Below are 15475 nucleotides of genomic sequence, written 5' to 3'. Positions count from 1 at the left end.
AATGAGTGAGAAAACTGTCATTGCCCAGGTGTGTTGCAGGAAATCAGGGAAGAACATGTATGCTCAGAAAACCTTGATAGAGTTAACAAAAGAGTAAAACTGTGAACCACGCTACTGTGGAAGACTATGTTGGCTGCAGTTTATTTTGAAATGTAGACATTTCAAGTCAATAGCCTTTATGTTTAAAGCTCTGTGTGATTGCATTGACATACCTGTTAATATTTAATCCATATAATTTTTCCACTAGATTAAAATTGCCCAGTCTGCTTATTATGGGATCAATTGTACATGCCCATAGTAACACCTTTATGATTGTAATTATGTTTTATAACTTTATTTGTTAATGCTACCATTGGCATTAATATATATACCATCTACAAATGAATGATCCACTTTCATGGTCTGCTTGGAGTATGATCCCCTGATATTGTGTGTCTTATTGTGTGATATTTATTGCATTCATTTTATTTCTTTATTGGTCACATTTGGTATCATTGAATTATTGTGTTATTTTGATTTTTTTTTTTTCAATGTTTAGTTTGGTAAATGACCCCCTTGAAAACGTAAGGAGGAGTTACATCTCAAGGGTTTATTCCTAATAAAGATTTTCAAACCTACATATGATATCATGATCACTAACAATGCCAGCTTTAGTTACATAGAGATAAATTATTTAAAAGAAATGGCTCCCAGTGATATTTCCATGAGAGTCTGGAAAAATCTGGGCAGGAAAATTGCCGAAGTAAGGCTGTGGCCACACTAATCCACCGCTGTATGGTTAGAAAATTGATGAATTGAGGCTCTTATCCACCTGTTTGTTTTTGAATTCCTTTGATGTGATGCCAGAATCAGAACACACCAACATGGACAACAACTGGAGGAAAACTTTTAGCCATTGGCTCAGTGGATGATGACATCTTTGTCAATTCCAAAAACAGTTCAACCTAACTGTACTGTAGACACAAGCATTACACACACGCACAGTTTCACTCTCTCTCACGGATAATTACAGTGACTTTCTATCATAAGTAACAACACTAAAAAATATAAGGCAAGCAGATACAGTCAGCAGCAGTGTCTGTGTGTGCGTGTGTGCCTGTGTGTGTGTGACCATATGAAACACAAACCTCTATTGAGTAAAAACCCTCAAGGACAATAGTATCATCCCTACAGGGAGCACTTGAGTTGCACAGCACTGGACTCAGGGTGTTTATCCATGCGTATGTGGGAATGCCCCAATGCCCTCAATGCTATCTCTTTAATATACTCTATTTGATATTGGAAGCTGATGGACGGACACACACACACACACACACACACAGACACACACACACACACACAGACACACACACACACACAGACACACTTCTGTTACTTACTTGCACCAGATAAGTAGCACTTACCCAAAGTGCTGCCCCTGTGGCTTTCCCAGCTACACCTGGCAACCCCCTGCAGAGTGTGAGTGTGTGCATGTGTGTGCATGTGTGTGCGCTTGCATATGTGTATGTGAGAGACAGATTGAATGAACAAGAATGTATGTGTGTAAATGCAAGTGTGCATGTGGAGTCAATCTCTTATGGAGAGCAGAGGGACACACTGGATGAAGTGATGCTGTGCAGTTACACTGGATGACATTCAGATCGACTGTCCACGCTCTCCTTCACCCTGGCATTCTCTCACCTTCCAACCCTCAGTCTCTCTCTATCTCCCAATCTCTTTCCCCCTTCCGCACTCCCTCTCTATTTCAATATATAGCACTGCATTTTAAGGGGTGGGAGGAGCTGGCAGAGGTAAAACCCAAGACAGACAAAGTTAACTGAGGGGTTGTCCTGTATGTGTGAAATCTGCATGTCAGTGCACAGATAGCAGATGGATGTAAGTAAGATCTAACAGGGTAATGTGTTATTGTGTATGGTGTATCGCAATGTTTTATTTGTTTATGTTATATCTTACATTTTATCTCAAACTAAGGTCACTGTCCAGGACAAATCCAATGGAACAGTAAACACATATCATACTATATCACATAGTATAACATAGCATCAAATCCTGCCATATCACAACCTATCACATTATAATGCATGGTATTAATGTGTATTGTATCAAAATGTGGTAATTAAACAAATCCTTTTTCTTGTTTGTCTGTTTATTTGTTTGTGTTTATTGCTGTGGTTCTTTTCCTCTACAACAACCAAATTATCATCATGCTAAATCCACAGGAATCACTACTGCTTCACTTCTTGTGCACCAGAGGATTTTTCCTGGGAAAACCTAACCTTGCATTAGATGTTAAGAGCAGCAAATGTAAAGGCTTTCATGAGTTGACCACAGGTTGAACCACAACTGTTTTATATGAACCAGTGATGCACAGTAGCAAGGCCGACATTAAAGTAAATGAAAATTCTGTGGATTATTACCATAACCGATACATTAAGATGTGCTGTATTATGCTGAAATGCCTGTTTTCTGTTGCAGAGGGGTCCTGACCATGTCGAAGCATATTCATATTCAGTGGAGACCGATACAACAATCACAGCTAAATACACAGGGACAAAGAAACACAGAAGGCAAAACATGGAAAAATACAACACACACAATTTCACACATACAGACATACACAGCAAAAGTTAGACAATAATGACAGTATAGCAAACACACACACACACACACACACACACACACACACACACACGCGCGCACACAAAGTAAGGTCAGCTCTGAAAAGTGTGACACTTCCTTTGGCAATCACTCTAGGAAGCTGATAATGTAATCTGCGCAATGCAGAAATATTTACATATTAATCTGAAAGGAATATGAGTGACAATGACACACACTCATCTATGTACACCAAAACAAGAATTACACACACTTACAGTGCATGTATGCACATGATTGGGTGTTTTTTAATGTACCCTGGGTTTTGACCCAAAACTGGATTTCCTTATTATGTTAGTCATGAAATAATTCACAAACAGATCTAAATTTAGAAACATTTATAGCCACTGATGAATTTGAGGACATCATAAATAATGTGGTAATGGAGGAACTGTCTTTATGTTTTATTGTAAATTTGTTATGATTTTGCATGGCTGCTACTTTGGCCAAGATATTTTTAGTCTCAATGGGACTACCTGATAAAATAAAGGCAAAATAACAAATATAGATGTTTTTCTGGCACAACAACCAATAGTGGAGACAAACTTACAAGCCACAGCCAAAATCTTCCATTATTTGATTTGTGGTTAATAGTAACTTCCCACTCTGTCTTATTTTGTTTAATAAAGCGCTCTCTCTCTCTCTCTCTCTCTCTCTCTCTCTCTCCCTCCCTCCCTCCCTCTGTCTCTCTCTTTTTGGGGCTGCTAAAAAGTATTATTGGTGAGCAATACTTTGGGTTGTAATAAAGATATAACTCAGGGCAACAGTCAAGTGAGGAGTTCTAGTTCCTCATTAATCCATATTTTATCCAGCACCTGTTGTTTAAGGTTACAATGTTTTCATTCTTTGGAGTCATCGTATAATTACAAAGACCTCCTCCGGTTTGCTGATAGTCATCAATATTACAGAGCTAAGAAAAAGACAAGACGCATGGCTAGTGACAGCTAAATGACACTTTGTGTGTACGCCTGTCTAAGTGTGTGAGTGCGCCAGTGCCAGCCAGTGTGTTAAACAGCCAGTGACAGCTAACTATTGTGTGTGTGTCTGTAACTGCATGCGTGCGCTGAGTGACAAAGTGTGTATCACAGTATCGCGGCCTGTGACAGCTAGGTACTAGTAACTACACATTTCTTTCTAGACAGCCAGCAACTCTTAAAACACAACATACCTAAATCATTAGAAAGTATACAGTGTGTATGTGCGTGTGTGTTAGCATGTGTGTTAAACAGTTTGTGACAGCAAATGAACTGTACTGTTTCTGCCTCTACCTCTTATGCATGTGAGTGGGAGTGTTTGTGCCCGCCCAGGTGCCCACATGTACGTGTGTGTGTGTGTGTGTGTGGCAGCTCAAATGTGCACGTATTTATGAGCGTATCAGTTTCCTGTGTCACGCTAAATTAGCCCCCCTGCGCTGGTAATCCCATTAGGCTAGCTCAACAGGCTAATGGGGGGAAGTAATGGGCCCAGCTATATGTATCTAGGGGAACACTAATAAGCCGTGACACCACTCCCACTGTTAATTACCACAAACTAGCCTAAACAAAGGAATCAGCTGGGTTGGAGAAGACACACATACACTGTAACACACATGCACCTATGCAACCTCATGTACATACACAACAAACAAACGGTGACACACACACACACACACGCACACACACACATAGAAAGACAGACAAAAGCTAAATCAGCGAGGATGTGTATCCAAAACCAAAGATGCACGCCACAAACATTCTTACATTTTGGGGACTTTCTGATACCTACAAGTATTGGTCGGTTAGGAGGGGGAGTGTGTGTGTGTGTGTGTGTGTGTGTGTGTGCGTGTGTGTGTGGGTGTGATTGTGTGTGTGTGTAATTAGTTGGTGGTCTCATGCAAGTATGTGTGTAATCATCTCCCATCATCACTTTCATCATCGAAGTCGTTGACTCTTTAACCCTCCTACATGTGTCTGTATGGATGGATAAGGGAAGCAGGGCTGTGTGTGTATGCGTGTGCGCACGGGCACAAAGCTTAATTAGCTTGCAATTGGTATTCACGCGTGGTGACTGCGGGGAATGAGTTAATTGCAGTCCAATTCAAACGTTGACACACTTTCAAAGTTTTTTCCCCTCTCCCTCTCTCCCTGAGAGAAACCAATGAGGGGCTGCAGATCACATTTATTAGATGAGAGACAGAGAAAAAGTGACAGAGAGAAAGAGGGAAACAGAGGTAAAGAGAGAGGGAGAGAGAATGAAGAACAGAAACAGAGCAAGAGAGAGAGAGAGAGAGAGAGAGAGAGAGAGCAAAAGACAGACAAAGATGGATTGGTAGAGAAAATGGAGAGAAAAGACAGGTAAAGGTGAGCAAGGGAGGAAAGTAGGAAGAAAGAAATTATGTGGTGAGGCAGAGAGACTAATGAGAGCATATGGATGGAAAGAATTTATGAGATGAGAAGTCATAATTGGGGTTGAATGGCCACAAGCAGACACACTGCTGAATTGATAATATTATAATCTCACACAGAAAAATAAAACACACGAAACTGAGATGCTCACGCCTCTCAACAACTGGGGACATACATTCTCCACTTCAGGCCTTGATGGTGCATATAAAACACAGAAAACTGGGTATCACACTGCATGCTAAGTAATCTAAATATCAGCCTAAGACCAATAATAACACAATATAATATGGATTAGTAGCCCTTTCAGTGGTTAGTTATGGGCAGGATCACCTTACGTGCACATTTTTTGGTTTGATGATGTGCAGAATATTGAGATTATCCTCTCCCCTGTTGTTCAGTGTTAGCAGTATGTTAAGATCAATATGATGTGGCAAGCAAGATCAACCCCTCACCATGCCTTGTAATGCACTAATCTATAAGACATTTTCCTAAACCACCGACTTTCCAAGCATCTCGGCACAACACTGAATAATTTTGCCTGATAATCCATAAAACTCCAGTCTTCTTCAAATCTCAAACTGATTTCCTTATTTAAAACTGACTTCTTCTGACTTTAGGATGAAACTTGCCATTTATCTCCTCTAGCAGATTGCTGTGCTCCAAAACTGACGGGATTGTGAAAGATTGTGATTGTGAGATTGTGAAATTGTGCAACTTCAAGAGGGAGCTCCATGTCAAACCTGAAAGTTAAGTAAAACTTTGTTCCCTACCTGTGGGTCAAATAGAAAGTACGGCCGCCCGTTTCTTATCTGCAGAGCGAGGAACTCATCCTGATTCCCTGGAGAGAAGGCACACAGCAACAGGCCATTCGGGGCCCGAGTCCTGAAACTCAACTCAACACCTGAAACAGAATGAGATAAAAACCAAAAGATAGAGAGGGAGAGGTAGGGAGAGAGAGGGAAAGAGCAAGAGAAAAACAAAAATGTGTTCATTTTCATTCATTCATTCTCAATAACTCCTTCAGTGTTGGACAATGTACATCCAGTACAAATTTTCAGCTCAGATTGAATTTAAACATGTTAAAAAGTAATATCTGATGCGTCTTGTCAAAATCTTTGCTTGCATATATTTTGCGATCAACTTGGCTACCCTGTAATATTCGCTACTCTGTAACACTTAAACAGCAGTCCAAAACAAATGTTTAATACCTGTATGATGTTGATATACTAGTTACTATATCAAACAATAAACAACATTTGAATTGTTAAAACTGTTTTTTTTTTTTTTTAGGTGTATATTTAATTCAAAAATCCCCCTCAGTAAACAGACACTGACATAAAGATTAGTGTTTTCAGTGTGCCATGAAATAACTACAAAGCTGTTATGCAAATTTTAAATATACTATAACCTAGCTGAAATAGGTTATTATGGTGCATTATTTTGTAGCCTTGCTATTCCCAAATCTAAATGTTGACATATTTTACAGGCATAAAAATGTTAGACCAAAGCTTTTTCAAAATATAAAACATGTCAGTATATTCTACACTTGAAGAGTTCATTTGCAAAAACAGATAAAAGCCATTCTTAAAATGAATACACCTTTTTCACTGATACTGCTTGGAGTACACACACGTACACACACACACACACACACACACACACACACACACAAAGGATGACTTAGGATAATAAAAATTATGCTAAATAAACATATAAAAAATAGAAATAAATATAAAGTAAATTTTAATAAAATTCAAAAAAGTTTTAAAAGGTTTAATAAATTCAAATGGAGATATCTGTTTTTGCAAATGAGCTCTTCACTTATATTCGCTTATATTACATTTTCCAATATTCGCATTCAGTAAAATTTGAAATGCAAGGGAAATTCGACTAAAATAATTCCATTAGTTGGTCGTCTTGAATGCTGACTGAACGTGTGATCATGTGACCACAATGCCTTAAACTCAACACTGTCACACCTCATGCTCCTCTCCTACACCAGCATTTCCAGTCATCCTCATGCTCCTCTCCTACACCAGCATTTCCAGTCTCAGTTCTTTTATTGCTATCTAAAAACTATCTAAAAAAGGCAAAATTAGTCTCTCTCCCAACACAATTTCAATCCAGCCATGCCAGCCAAAACTTTAGATTAATGTATTCATCATCATCATGTCATGTCCACTATTCCAGGTGGTGATCTGGGTGAACGGTGAGGTTAACCATGCAAAAATTCTGACAGGTGTTGTTTTTCTTCATCATGATGGAATGGATGAATACATAAACAATCACACAAATAAATATATCAGTAAATAAATAATAAAAGATGCTATGCCCCTTTGGCTGACCCAAAGACTTGGGCCAAAAGGCTCGAAATTTAGGCCAGCGCACATTCACTCACTTCTTCAACCCCTTAAGCAGTGCACAGCTACTCTCTGCCAAACACCCCTCCACACACTCACACACACGCTCACACACCCTCAAACACCCCTCCACACACTCACACACACGCTCACACATCAGTACATAACAAACTAAGCCCTCTTCTCAGAACTGTCATGTATGGCCTAGTGTTCTCTTCAGTCAACTTGACAACTTTGAAGTCCATAAGCACATGTGTGTGTGTGTGTGAGCAAGAAAGAAACAGAGAGAATGTGTGTGTGTGTGTGTGTGTGTGTATTCCTTCGTACATCTCCATCAAGCTGCCTGGTTCCCAGCAGCACCATAGCTCTAAGCTCACTTCATTTCCACAATAATCCAACAGTCTGAGATGATCTCACTTCTAAGATGCTTCAGGGACCGACAGGCTTCAGAAAACTAACAGCAGCCTGGCCTGCTTCCTCCATTTTACCACGTATCACTTCCAATCTCTTACTTCTGTCTTTTAAAACCACAACTGTCTCCTATCTCAGATAATAGAAAAGTTATGGGAATTAAAAAAAATCTCAGTAAATGACTAAACTTGTAACAAATATATTGTATAAACTGGAGCCTCAAAAAACCCAAAAAACAAAAATCAAAAAACAAAACAAAACAAAACAAAAAAATATAACTGGAGATCCTGCCATGTGGAGACCTCCAAGAATTGGACCTTTCATGCAGTTTTGGTCCCTAACCATGGCAGGGCCTCCAGCAGATTGCTGTGCTGCATTTTCAATTTAAAACAGTGATCTATACAAAGGTTTCTAAGCTTAGATAATTCACTTGAAGACATTCTATTTTCTGAAGAACTTAATAGTATTATGTCATGTCTTCTTTAGGGCAATGATTACAAAAACAAACAAAACAAAACAAAAAAAAAAAAAACAAGAACAACTCAGAGATGCCTCTGTTACTGGCAATGTTTTTCAACCTCATTTCTCAAAAAAGTATTTAGTCTGTCGTCCTAAACTGGCGTCTTGCCTCTGTTTCAAGTGGTGGCAGTGCCTCCTTTGTTGTTACATACAGTGTTATGAATCAAAGCTTTAATGTGGGAAAGTGGTGGATAGTGAGACCAGCAGTTTCCTCTCACTCACTCACACACAAACACACACACACACACAGGGTGAGTGATAGACCGAGAGGGAGCAAGAGAGAGAGAGAGAGAGAGAGAGAGAGAGAGAGAGAGAGAGAGAGAGAGGGAGCGAGAGAGGGAGCGAGAGAGAGAGAGAGAGAGAGAGACAGAGAGAGAGAGAGAGAGAGAGAGAGAGCTGAGAATTCATCCAGCGTGCTGCCCTGCCATGTTACTCTGGATCAGAGATTGGATCTTAATCCACTACTAGATCCACACAGCGACATGGAGCATGTGGTTTTAGATGTGTGTGTGCGTGTGTGTGTGTGTGTGTGTGTGTGTGTGTGTGTGTGTTTCCACAGCTCTGTCTGTCTCTGAAGGGAACAGAAGTGTGGGAAGATCTGAGGAGCTGAATGGAGGTAGTCTGGGGTTCATCAGAAACTGGTGTTAGCAAAATAATTAGCCTGGGTGAATTCACTTAACATGGAAGGATGTCAGACAGTTCCAGGGCCAACTCAAGATGAATACAGATGTGGCCATAGAGGTCCCACTTTCTTTTTTTTTCAACTGCAAGAACTTACAGAGATGTGTCACACCGTGTACGATATTTCACGGCTTCTGAAAATGTTTCCATTGACCATGACAGGATACAGGTTAAGCTCCTGGACCCTGACTTAGTCCCCGCTCAGGAAACGATACTAAAATCTGACTTCCAGGAACTTTTAGGAGGAGTTAGCGGGACCGTAGTTTTGATTGGTTCTAGCGGAGACTTGGCAACACTTCCATAAATATGTGCTATCACAGGGTTGCAACACAAAGCAGCCAGAAAAAAACAACCTTCAAAAACAGAGGCAAAACAATGCAAACTGCACACCAACGAATGAGAATATCTACCCTGAATGCTTCATCTGCACATTTTAACAAACATCAAAATGATGCTTATTTAGCAGCACTACCACTGTCCCCAGGATGTGACAGGAAAACGGTCTCCTCATGGCAGCTATACTGCAGCAGCAGTGGTCAGAGGAGGTGGCTTTTCTCCTGCAGACTGACTCGGCTTTTAATTGATGTTTTACAGTATTCAGTTGAATCTCAACTCGGCTGTTAAAAACACTGATCTATCATAAAAAAAATATTATACATCTATACTAAAATCTTATAGATCAGTGGTTAGCAATTTCAAAAAGTATTTAAAAAAATTCACCGCATCTGAGAAAGCAGAGCATCCAGTGCGCAGACAGTCGAAAAAAAGAAAGACTACAAAAGATTAAGCCTGGAGCTCCTCCTACCCTTCATGGTTGGTTCTCCATGCAGTGGAAAGGGAAAAAAAGGCAGAACCTGAACTTCACAGGTTCTAGCAAGCCCCAGATTAAGGGAAGTCCCAGGTTCTCCACTGGCAATTGAAAAGGGCCATTATATGGAGCACAGCGGAGAGAAGGCATATTAGGCAGAGAGACAGAGGCGATGGCACATGTTGGCACATGCTGCAATGCCAGAAGAAGTGAAGGCAAACAAGACAGAGTAAATAAAAGAAGAAGAGGGAATCGACTGACAAACTGTACATATCTAATAATACGAAGGCAGAACGTATGCATGTGATATTTGTTCATGTTCATGATTCTAAAAAATTATGTAAGTGTATTGTTGCTAAAAGTACTCAGCTGGCTTTAAAAGCTTTTATATAGGAATATACGACCTATGAACACAGCTTACACTGGCAGTGCAGGTCAAACAAATAATACAAATAAGAACATATAGCTTTATATCAATATGTTATTTGCTTTAGCTCAAACTGGCAGAGGGTTTGTTGCTTCCAATTCAGCCTGGGGTTAGACTGTTTGTGTGAAAAATCACTGGAATATGAGTAGAGAAAATGGGTAGATGACAGGCTCCTTGGATTTTGAAAGAATGGGAATACGCTGTATCTCCTTAGGATTTTACCATCTCTGCAGTGCACATAATCATTGATTACCAACAGAATATATAAGCAGTAATTTCACACAGTTTTCATATCCAAGCCAGTCTACCTGTAAATGAAAGCATGGTTCTTGGCAGGGCAGCGTTGAGAAAAGACAGACAAAGATGTTCTTTACATCAGACCTGCATTCTGTACATCCAGCAGGCATGTGTCATTTACATTCATGACCTTGTCACGGCAGAGACGAGTGAAGTCATGACAGATATCTGACATTACATTATCCCCCTTTAACCTTCTCTCTCTCTGTCATACTCTCATTCCTTCCTTTCTTTCCTCTCTCTGCATTTAACCTTCCTCTTCTTTTTCTCGACCTTTTCATTCTCCTTTCCTCCCCCTCTCGTCTCCTGTGAATTCTTCTCTTTCTCTTATTCCCCCTCTAATTGTCTTTTATGTCTATCTCTGCCGTTGTTTAACACCCCACCCCAATACACACACACACACCCACAGACACTACTCCAACCCTGATGTCAACAGTATTGATATCCATAATATTGGTATCCTTGGTGAACTGCAATGCAAATAACAAGCCACCATTCTCTTTATAGTGGACAAGGGAGGTACATGTCACACACACACATACACACACATGCGCGCAAACATATGGGACAGGCCCAAGGGGCACTCACACACACTCTAAGGATTTGACCTTGGAGAAGCACCATCAGCATCCATATTGTTTCCTGCCTTATCAGCACAAAACTTTGGTACAATACAAAACAACCGAGTGCAACAACCAAAGTCACATTAAACGGTCACTCACAGCGCATGTCTTGGTGTTTCCTATAGAAAATAAATAAATAGACAAGTAAATAAATAAATAAATAATGCTTAATTAATGCTACAATATCCTGAACTTACTACTTTAGTGGAGGGCTGGGGATACACACATATATTGCTATCACCTGGGATTTTGGATAAAGTGATGTTGTGATGTAGAATGAGTGTTTTGTTTTCTAGCTGTCTGTTCTAGCTCTTAATTTTTACTCCATCTGCTTGGCCATCATATTCACATTACTTATGACAGAAATCTCTTGCGTGGAAATATCTTACGAATGCAAAATAGTCATCACTACATGTCATTCTACAAGATTACATGCACTTCAGATGCATTTAAACAATCGGGGTATTTGCCACATACAGGTAGTTATCTGACTAGCATGTTTTGGCTGGCTGATGCCATGCAAATGAGAAAGACGGTTTCCAAAATCAGGGTAAGAGATTAAATGAAACCTGTTTTACTGCTGTATTTCTGCTGGAGTAAACCCAATTATTGGGCCATGTAAACTCTTGCTCAGATTTCTGAATGGCTTTCCATGCAGGGGAACAACGAAGATACTGATATACACATGAATGCTGGAATTTTTGATTAATAAGTGTAAGGTGACACATGTAAATGTATTACCTGATTTCCTGCCATAATCAAGTTACTCACAATAATGCGGTTTCTTGTGTGCATGTAAACATAGTGAGTGACTGAAATGTACACCACTGTAAGTTAAACACTGGGGTTTTCCACGGGCAGAGTGAAGGTGTATCCCAGATTTGTGGAAGCAAACACCTGTGGGTTCAGCACTTCAGAATGTGAGTTTAAATTCCATGCATCATCCTTATTTTTGTATTATAGCAGCCTGGTCTTTAAATCTAAAGTTTTCAGCTGCAGCGAGCAAAAGAGGTGCAGCCCGGATGCCACAGTAGCCAAAGGGCTGATATCAGTGTGAAGAAACATGAGATTGTTCTTTGACCTCATTCAATGGAAAGTCCACACTTCAACAACAGGATGTAGGTCACTGACTGTTCGGTGTGTGTATAAGCTTTGTGTTTGTGTGCGTGTAAGTGTGTGTGTGTGTGTGTCTGTGTGTGTGGGCGGGGAGTTCTGCAGGAGTGTGTAGCATGCCCTATATTCATCTATATTTTATTGTCGAACCAACTAATACAATACAGAAGAGCTGCTAAATGCCATGCTCTGTGTGATAAAATGTGTGAGTGAGTGTGTATGTGTGCGTTTGAGTGATGGGGAACAAGCGGCAGAGATTGTCAACACATGCTTGGCCAAGGTGTTTGGTCCGAGTGTATAGAGTCTAAGTGACACTACTTGTGCTCAGCATTCAGCTTGGCCCCGGGGGACTTGTGTCACTTCACACTGACAACCACTTCAGAGGCATCAGCACACACACCTGGACCCACAGCATGACAGGTGTCTCTGTTACAAATACACGTGAAAGCACATGCATGCAACATACACACACACTCACACATGCAAAGACCAGCATGCCCTCATGCACATCCTCTCAGACACACATATCCAAACACACAAGAGTGTACACAAGCACCTGGACCTGAACATCCTTTAAAGAAGTGCAAATGCTTGATGCTAAATAGCTGATGAAATTTGATTATCAGCAATTAAAAGCAGGAAATCAAATAAAACTTCATAATTCAATTAGGCGCTATACAATTTATAGCATTTATAAATATAATATTGCTTTGGAAGTGTCACTTAACAGTCTAAAAGAAATTAATTACTTTGCCTTTGCAGGAAATTAATCTGACAAATATTATCCCCAACAAAAGCGAGAAGCACATCACTTGTGAAGGCAATAGTCTCTTTTTTCTTGCTAGAACTGAAATGGGCATTTATTATGAACTTGACAAAAATGTGTCACCGATAAAGGGCTACATGAGTTTAATCATTAGCTTCATCTGCAGCATAAATTAAAGATGTCAGGCAAACAGTACAAACATTCAATTCAAAGCAGTATTTGGGAAGGTTTAAAAAAAAAAAAAAAAACACTTTAAGGATTCAGCGAGTATTTTTGCTTGGTAAAGTTCTTGTAAATCTTGTTTTTGGTGGAATGGGTATGTGATGTCAGTCAGTTTAGCAGGCTGTGAAGCTGCTAAACTCATCCAGGAGATAATGCACTAAGTGCCAATCTTTTTGTCTTTCTATCTGACTTTTTTTTTTTTTTTTAATCTGTTTTTAATGGTGTATTTATGGCTTCTACTGGTTGTACTTCCAAGAGCACTTTATACACATACACCTTAGTACAGGTCACAACCAACAAGCACTGCTACTCTGTCAAGCCTGAGTTGTATCAGTTAAAACAAACAAACAAACAAAAAAACATGTTTATTGTTCATACAGTATACATTATGTTGTACTGTTTCCCCGTCCCTCTGCCTGAAAACAAACAAAAAAGGGGATTTATGTAATTCCTTGTAAATGAACAAGTAGCAGTACCTAACCATTTACAGTTTTAAATGGAGTCTTATTTATCAGGTAGTATTGTTTCATATGTTATTGCATTGTTTCTCCTCTCTCTGTCTCTGTAAACAGTGGAGGTTGTGTGTAATCATCTACACAACATAACCTGAATAACTCCAGTCATGTTAGCTCTCTGCTGGCATTAATCAGAGCCTGGCGTATTAATGAGAACGCGGCAGCTAGCTAATTACACCCATAGATTCTGCAGCAGCCCATTAAATATACAAATGACAGAATTAAAGAGCCCAGCCTCTTCTGATTAATCTTTAAATGGGGAAAAACTAATGATGTCTGCGCAAACTTTCCCTTCACACACTTCTCCCCCTCTCCTCTCAACGTCAATGCCTGGCAATCAATCAAATTAATTAAGGAAAAATAATTTGTATCATTTAACATTTCCCTCTTTCCTGCTCAGCTGCTGCAGTGGTACTGTGGCAATGCACTGTAGAAGCTGAGTGCTGGAAATGATCCAAGTCTTTTCGTTTCAGTCCTTCATTTCTTCCCTCACATTCTCTCTCTCTCTCTCTCTCTCTCTCTCTCACACACACATTTCTTTTTTAACTGCATTTATGTTTGTTTGATGTTTCATCTCTCCTCATTTACTTTGGATGGAAGAATCTGGGTTTATATAAATTTGAGCAGACCATCATTGTCATTACAATGATGCTGATGCTACACCAGATACTTTGAATCATTACAAAAGAGGTGAGGGGTCTCATCATGTATTTTGATGCAGTGTCCATATTAAAATGCTGATTTTACCTGGAAAAATATAGTTTGATCTTAGCTCAGGTACAGAACAGTGTCCTTAGCTCAAAGGTGAAAAATGAGTCCAGAAAGTCCCCTTTAGGATGAGATGAAATACATGACTGAACATGTATTCAAGGATACAAGCACTTACAGGGTATCATATCACAAAATTGACCACATATGATAATAGAATCAGTGTGGGACATACTGACCTCAAGTACTCTAAATTCATTCACCATGAAGAAGCACCCTTAACTTACAAAGGATCAGACTAATCACCTATCAGAGACATGCACTGACAGAGCTCTCGCATTACAACAAGGGCTGCCAATGGGAAAACAACCCATTTTGAACTAAAATAAGTTTTAGCGAGAGAGAGACCCTTGTAATTGCAGCTGAGTGGGCCACTTTGTATTTATGTAAACGGACATCAAGGTTATTCATATCAGACCATTGATTTTACATGGTAAAACATCTTTTTATCTTAACTGGCACTTAGCATAGAAAATATTGACCCAGGTCATGTGCCCTTAATTGACATCAAGTGAACCATTTATAGAAAACACCAAATTATTAATATTCCCAGAACGGTGTGTAATGTGGACGTGGAAAAAATATAAAATGCTGTTTTCTACATAGAGTCCATCTTAATCTTCTAAACCATCAATGCTATCCTTGCCGGAAAACCTCATAACTAAAAAAAAAAGTCAGCTTTACAGGAAAAACAAACAAGCAAAGAAAAAAACTTTTGTTTACAGATGGCAGCATGCATATATGAAATTATGCCACCATTTTTCATTGATTTCTTGGGGCCTTGGCTGGGAAACTTACTAAAACCATAAAGGACCATGCAAAGACTCAGTTCATATTTAAATACAGAAAATGCCGATGTTGGAGTTACAAGGTTTCAATAAGACATCAGCGATTGACAAGTCTCTCCTCTGTGATCAATTGGCTCT

At 39.6% G+C, this 15475-nt stretch overlaps 1 protein-coding gene across 1 annotated transcript in view; it reads right to left on the bottom strand.

Moving 5' to 3' along the window:
- Positions 1 to 15475, bottom strand: part of ush2a (Usher syndrome 2A (autosomal recessive, mild)) — a 277638-nt gene that overhangs the window by 166616 nt on the left and 95547 nt on the right. The window contains 1 exon segment of the mRNA XM_030046799.1: positions 5810 to 5940. Within this exon segment, the coding sequence (XP_029902659.1) occupies positions 5810 to 5940 (131 nt within the window).

This window comes from Myripristis murdjan, chromosome 3, assembly GCF_902150065.1.
Source record: "Myripristis murdjan chromosome 3, fMyrMur1.1, whole genome shotgun sequence".
NCBI classification, from domain to species: domain Eukaryota; kingdom Metazoa; phylum Chordata; class Actinopteri; order Holocentriformes; family Holocentridae; genus Myripristis; species Myripristis murdjan.
This window is presented reverse-complemented; position numbering and strand designations above follow the sequence as displayed.